The sequence below is a fragment of the Misgurnus anguillicaudatus genome, chromosome 13 (assembly GCF_027580225.2).
Source record: "Misgurnus anguillicaudatus chromosome 13, ASM2758022v2, whole genome shotgun sequence".
Taxonomy (NCBI): domain Eukaryota; kingdom Metazoa; phylum Chordata; class Actinopteri; order Cypriniformes; family Cobitidae; genus Misgurnus; species Misgurnus anguillicaudatus.
Window position 1 is genome coordinate 17,266,644 of NC_073349.2, and position 7,216 is coordinate 17,273,859.

Below are 7,216 nucleotides of genomic sequence, written 5' to 3' on the forward strand. Positions count from 1 at the left end.
GTATTTGAAAGAAATTTTATTACTAAGCACAAGTGCGTCCAAGTTTCCTAACCTTCTCCTTTCTCCCACAGGAGCTGAGTCGGCCGGACTCGCCCTCTGAGTGTGAGGGAGAAGGCGAGGGGGAGAGCTCAGACGGTCGCAGCGTGAATGACGAGGGAAGCAGTGATCCTAAGGACATTGACCAGGACAACCGTAGCTCCTCCCCTAGCATTCCCAGCCCACGGGACAACGAAAGCGATTCAGACTCCTCTGCACAGCAGCAGCAGATCCTCCAGGGCCAGCATCCTCCAGTTATCCAGTGTCAGACAGGAGCTCTACCCCCAGCTCCACCCCCATCAGCTGCAGCATCCACACCACCAACCTCAGGCGCACCTTCACTATCTTCCCAGTCATCCCCCTCGATTCCCCCCACCACCTCCATGCCACCTCAGCAGATACCTCCAGCGGGTCCACTCGCTCTTATCCAGTCAGGGGTGCAAAGGTTACCCTCACCCCATTCCCCTTTGCAGGGCATACCTCAGCCCCCACCACCTTCTCAGTCCGGCCCTCAGTCCTTGCAGCCTCCACTACACGGCCCCATACCGCCCATGGGCCACCCTCTGCAGGCAGGGCCATCTCACATGCCTCACCCTCACGCTTTACCCCCTCAGCCCTTCCCAATTGTTCAGTCTCAGGTGCCTCCTTCACCTCTTTCAAGTCAGGCGCAGCGACCTCACACCCCTCCATCCCAATCTCAGACCTCCTCACAGAGCGGCAGCCAGCCTCCCAGAGAGCAGCCCTTACCGCCAGCGCCATTGCCCATGCCCCACATCAAACCTCCACCTACCACTCCTATCCCACAGATGTCGAACCCTCAATCACACAAACATTCAAACCACCCTCCATTCCCACAAATGCCTTCCAATCTCCCCCCACCGCCAGCCTTAAAGCCCCTCAGCTCTCTATCCACGCACCACCCTCCTCCCGCCCATCCGCCTCCATTGCAACTCATGTCGCAAAACCAGCAGCTCCAACCTCCACCAGTCCAACCTCCAATACTCACCCAGTCTCAAAACCTGCCAGCTACAGGAAGTCAGGTGCCTCCTCCTGCTCCTCCTCTTCCTTCGACTTCTCATTCAGCGCCTTCTCAACCGCCCTTCCCTCCACCTCCTCCTCCTCATTCCTTCATGCCAGGTAGCTCGCCCATCGTGTCACCCTCCGCCATTCCATCTTCTTCAACGAGTTCCATGGCTACGCTGCAACAGCCACCATCATCCTCCATTTCCATGCCGCTGCCTGCGTCGGTCAGCACGCCCTGCTCGGGACCCTCCACTGTGCCACCTGTACAAATTAAAGAGGAGCCTCTAGATGAGACGGAGGAACCGGAAAGTCCTCCACCTCCACAGAGGAGCCCTTCACCTCCACCCACCGTCGTCAACACTCCAAGTCACGCCAGCCAGTCAGCAAGGTACATAACACGCACACCTTCACTGCAAGTTGACTAGTTTTTGCTTAGCATACAAAGTACGCTCGTGTTAATGTGCAATGCACCTGCATCAGCTTTTTTGGTGCTCAGCAGTCATCAAGCGTACAGGATAGGGCATAGATTAATGACTGAATCCTAGCAGTGAATGCCTCCATCAAAACGGAGTATGTCTTTGTAGAGCTGTTGTGGCCTTGTCTCACATTTGCTTGCGGTGAATAGCAATAAGCTCACTAATGCACAAAGGTAGCAGTTCATTATGGCACTTGCGATTAAAAAGATGGATCGAGTGGCTTTAGCGAAGAATAAATAAGAGCACATGCCAGAGGTTATTTATATGTCACAAAGTAATTGCATTGCCTCAAATGGCCTGCAGGAAGATTTCTGCACTTGCCATAATGTTCTTGTTTTCTGTCACATAGGAATAAAGACTTCCACGCTGCAAAATGACTCGTTATACAATTATTCTCGAAATGTTTTTAGAGGTGCTGAAGTAATGATCTCAATGTCCATTCTCTTTACAGGTTCTACAAGTATCTGGACCGAGGTTACAACACATGTGCCAGAACAGACTTCTACTTCACACCTCTGGCCTCATCAAAACTGGCAAAGAAAAGGGAGGAGGCATTGGAGAAAGCCAAAAGGGAAGCTGAACAAAAAGCACGAGAAGAAAAAGAGAAAGAGCGAGAGCGGGAAAAGGAGAGAGAGAGGGAGCGGGAGAGAGAAAAAGAAGCGGAGAGAGCTGCCGTAAGTTTGGGGTTAATTTATTTTGTTAAGAATTCTGCATATTGCTCATTTCTTAACATCCACTCTTTCTCTCCATGCAGAAAGCATCCAGTTCTTCCCACGAGGGTCGCATGGGGGATCCTCAGATGCCAGGATCGGCTCACGTGCGAACGCCCTTCGATCCACCACCCACCACCATCGCCACTGTGCCCCCGTACATCGGCCCCGACACGCCCGCCCTACGGACGCTCAGCGAATACGCCCGGCCCCACGTCATGTCGCCCACCAACCGCAATCATCCGTTCTTTGTTTCGCTCAATCCCTCAGACCCTCTCCTGGCCTATCACATGCCTGGCCTATATAACGCGGATCCTGGCATGCGCGAACGCGAGTTTAGGGACAGAGAGATCCGAGAGAGGGAGATCCGAGAGAGAGAGCTCAGGATGGAGAGGATGAAGCCTGGCTTTGAGGTCAAACCTCCAGAATTGGACGGTCTGCATCCTTCCGCTAACCCAATGGAGCACTTTGCCCGGCACGGGCCTATCGGTCTCCCTCCCATGGCTGGCCCTCATCCATTTGCCACCTTTCACCCTGGTCTGAACCCGCTGGAGAGAGAGCGGCTTGCGTTGTCCGGGCCTCAGTTGCGGCCTGAGATGGGCTACCCCGATCGGCTAGCCGAGAGGCTACATGCCGAACGAATGGCTTCTGTGGCTAACGATCACATACAGCGGCTGCAGATGTACAACGTGACGCCACACCACCATCAGCACTCGCACATCCATTCACACCTACATTTGCACCAACAGGACCCGTTGCACCAAGGTGAGGAAACCCTCATTCTGTTTTTCTGTGTGTGTTGCATGTTTTTGTTAACAAGCTATACTAAGTCTTATGCCATTCTGAGAATAAATGTTGTTGTATAAAATATTTTTACTATTGTGAGCTATGTATACCATGCATTTAACATTTTAGCATGTTTCATTCATTTCACAAGCTTGTTTGCTTTAAAACATAAATATGAAAAACTAAATGCATTAAATGGATAGTTCATCCAAAACTGAAAATAATGTCATTAATGACTCGTTCCAAACTCGTAAGACCTCCATTCGTCTTAGAAACACAGTTTAGGATGTTTTATGTTTGGTCCGAGAGCTTGTTGACCCTTCATTGAAAATCTATGTACGGTGTACTGTCCATGTCCAGGAAGGTAGTGGGAACATTATCGAGGTGGTCCGTGTGACATCGGTGGGTCAGTTGGAGTTTGTTGAGGCATCGAAAATACATTTTGGTCCAAAAAAATAACAAAAATTGGATTTTTATTCAGCATTGTCTTCTCTTCCGGGTCTGTTGTGGGGCGCATGTGCGAGACTTGAGTCAGGTGACTGCAGTGACGCGGATGACGCGTTATCCTCAGACATGTTTGCGAAGTTTTTTTTTCAAACTTACAGCATGCGCCTTCCTTAAACTGTAAACAAAGCCCGAGCGCACAAAAAAACAACAACTGGGGCGCACCAGATAACACCTCAGCTGCGTCACTGCAGTCACGTGACTTTGGTCTCGCGCATGCGCTTCGCAGCGGACGCGGAAAAGAAGACAATGCTGAATAAAGTTGTAATTTTTGGACCGGAATTCATTTTCGATGCTTCAACGCATTCTGGCTGACCCACTGATGTCACATGGACTACTTTGATGAGGTTTTTATTACCTTTCTGGACATGGACAGTATACCGTACATCGATTTTTAATGAAGGGAAACATCTTAAACTTTGTTCCAAAAATGTCTTACGAGTTCGGAACGACATGAGGGTGAGGCATTAAATGACATTATTTTCATTTTTAGGTGAACTATCCCTTTAAGCTTGATGTTCCTTTTGAATGTCAATGCTTAGTTGTATGTATGTACATGACCCTGCCTTGAAATCCAGGTTAAAGTCTCATAACCTTATTATGAGTGTAGAAGCATCAAAGTTTGATTTCAATCCTTAATTAGTAAATATAATAACGATATAAAAAGTTATATCTAAACAGAATATATGCAAGATGAATCTTTCAGCTGGGTTTTTACAAGCAGGGTGACAAAAAAAATCTGTTTTTATGTGATGATGACTATGAACCCTTTCAAAAAGCTACTGACACGGAGTAGGTGGTGGTGAATGTCTTGTATGCCCCCCAGGTTCTGGGGGACACCCCCTCGTAGACCCGCTGGCAGCCGGACCGCACCTCGCACGATTCCCTTACCCGCCCGGAGCCATCCCCAACCCACTGCTCGGACAGCCTCCCCACGAACACGAGATGCTTCGGCACCCTGTATTCGGTAAGACTGCGACACATACATGCGCATTTATGACTTTGGACTTTGTTCAGTCAATAACTGTGTCGTGTTGTCTGGTAGGTGGTCCGTATCCCAGAGATATGCCAGGGGGGCTACCACCACCCATGTCAGCGGCACACCAGCTGCAGGCCATGCATGCACAGTCTGCAGAGTTACAGAGACTGGCAATGGAGCAGCAGTGGCTACACGGTCACCACCACATGCACGGAGGACCTCTGCCGGGACAGGAGGACTATTATAGGTAAGAACGCATGCTGATAAAAAAATGAGATCTAGCATGTGTCGTATGCGTAAATGTAAATGTTTTCCTTCTCTTCTGTTTCAGCCGGTTGAAGAAAGAGAGCGACAAGCAGCTGTGATCAGCCGAGGACTCCCAGAGATCAGCAGAAGAGTCACACGCATGTCCTTGGAACATTTTAAGTTTGACAAACTGACAAGGATCGTCTGAGGAACCTCTTTTCTCCTGTCAGCTTTCTTCACTATTCCGGACCTTTTTGTTAGGACATTGACTTTGTTTGGGATGTGGTTGGGGGGTTGTATATTGTTCAAGTAGTGACAGCGTCCACAAGACTGATTGTGACTTTCCTGCATGAACATACTCTGAGAATCTTCCCTGATGTTTCTGTAGGTGCTAGAAAACCAGATACTTTGTCACTGTGCTAACTGGGGGCTAAAGGAACAGAACAGTCGGGCCGTTATATCTGAAAAGTGCTATCTTAAATTCAATGTTTATTTTAATACATTGTAGGAAGTTTTCATAATGTTAAGAGAAGCTGCAGCATGGCGTTTTTTTGAGTCTGTAAATAGTATATAAATATATATATACATATAATTATTACTATTATTATTATTATAATTATTATTAGGTGTGTATTCCTAACCAAGTTGTTAGACCTCCACTATAATAATTTCGGAAGTGTCATCCCTTGTTTCAGAGGGGGAAGGAGGTGACACTCACTATTAGAGCAGGTAACCATGTCAGATGGTTCGGTCCATTAAGCCGGGATGCTGGGAGAACGGTACCAGGTTTTAATCCAAAAAAAATTGTTTTGTTTTAATTCGTGTTTTTTTTCTCCGTATTGACAGTCGTTCATGACATCATGGCCTTGTTTTTCCTCTCATGGCTGAACTCGATTCGAAAAACTTGAAGAGGAGGTGGTGCCGTGTTTTGTAAAGAAAAATATTGCACTGATTAATCTCAAAGACTTGTTATTCGACTAATTGGCTTTTTGAAATGTGAGCAAGTGCATTTTAAAAGTCTTCAGTGTTGATTTTTGTGTACCAAAGCAGCTGTATCGAAAGTGAACCGAGTTCATCATTCAGCTGGTTCCACGGTTGAAGTACTTACAGATTGCAAACCGATCGTGCTTTAAGTAATCCTAACACATCTAAATGCACATTATCTGTTGTTTTATGGCTAGTTTTACACTTTGCTGGTAAAGATGGCAATGCCCCCCCATTTATCTTCTCTTGCAAGCTGCTCACCCAATCATTTTCCAGATCTACTGTACAAATTCATGAAACCATTCTCACTGTGAAGCCTGGGGAAAATGGTGAGCGAGATATGTAGAGCTTGGATTTGAGTCTCTGTACGTGTGTGTGCATGTGTTCACATTAGTAGAGATGACCATCTGAGCATTACCCATGATGCATGAGGCCTCTTTCGTTTGTCTCCATCATGTCGAGGCTGTTCGATAGCAATCATTGACTGTTACATGCAGTATTTTTTTTTCAGTTTACAACTGTAAAAAATTCATTTACCTTTTATTGCTGGAATTTGGGCCTTTTTTGAGCGTACAGTAAACAGTATAAGCCCAAAATGGATCATCACTTTCTGTAATTGGATTGTCATCTATCTTTTTCTGTCTCGATGTATACAGCATTTTTCTTTGTTTTAAACATTTTCTCCTTTTGTCCCTCTTTTGTGTCTTAAACCTTTGATGTTGAGTGTTGTCAATGGTTTAGCTTCTTGTTTCAAAGCGGCAATAGCAGAATGTACATTCTGACTGCTAAGATTTATATATACTGGTATCTTGAAGCTTATTGTATATATTAGTAGTCGCCATGGGATGACACGGTGTAAACAAAAAGTAGAGATAATTAAGGCAAATTGTGAGTCCTGTGTTCTCCCCATTTGAGTATTTTGTAATTTTTTTGAAAAATTTGTGGAATTAAAATAAAACTAAGTTACAACACATGAAAACTTGATTTCTAGTTAATATCACTTTTTTTGTTATATGACATGGCAAAAGTAAATGTTCATGCTGACAAAAATACTTGTTTCAAGTCTTTTTATTCTGTCTCTGAACTGAATTAACTCGGTTTCAGCTGCAACAACATAAACAGCTTTTGTGAACCATACTTAGAGATAGTTCCCCCAAAAAGGAAAGTTTTGTCATCATTTACTCACCTTTGTTGTTCTAAACCTGTATGATTTTTTTTATTTGATAAATGCACAAGAAGATATTTTGATAAATGATGGTAAACACACAGCAGATAGTGACCATTGACTTCCATAGCAGGAAAAAATATTGTGGAAGTATTGTGATAAATGATGAAGATATTTTAATAAATGATGGTAAGCACACAGATAACAGTACCCGTTGAATTCCATCATATATTTTTTTCCCTACTATGGAAGTTAACGGTTACAATAAGCTGTGTGTTTACCATCATTAATTAAAATATCTTATTTT

The 7,216-nt window shown here is 45.4% G+C and overlaps 1 protein-coding gene across 8 annotated transcripts in view; it reads left to right on the top strand.

Annotated features, from left to right (window-relative positions):
- rerea (arginine-glutamic acid dipeptide (RE) repeats a) overlaps positions 1-6,723 on the top strand; it is a 179,922-nt gene extending 173,199 nt beyond the window's left edge. For 5 of the 8 annotated variants that reach the window (XM_073875234.1, XM_073875235.1, XM_073875236.1 and 2 more), the window contains 5 exons: positions 72-1,447; positions 1,987-2,209; positions 2,290-3,010; positions 4,332-4,761; positions 4,846-6,723. In XM_073875234.1, coding sequence (XP_073731335.1) covers positions 72-1,447; positions 1,987-2,209; positions 2,290-3,010; positions 4,332-4,761; positions 4,846-4,879 — 2,784 coding nt within the window. In that variant the 3' untranslated portion in view covers positions 4,880-6,723. The remainder of the gene's footprint in view (positions 1-71; positions 1,448-1,986; positions 2,210-2,289; positions 3,011-4,331; positions 4,762-4,845) is intronic. The other 3 variants (XM_073875238.1, XM_073875240.1, XM_073875237.1) reach the window with 2 other exon arrangements.
- The last annotated feature ends 493 nt before the right edge of the window (positions 6,724-7,216 follow it).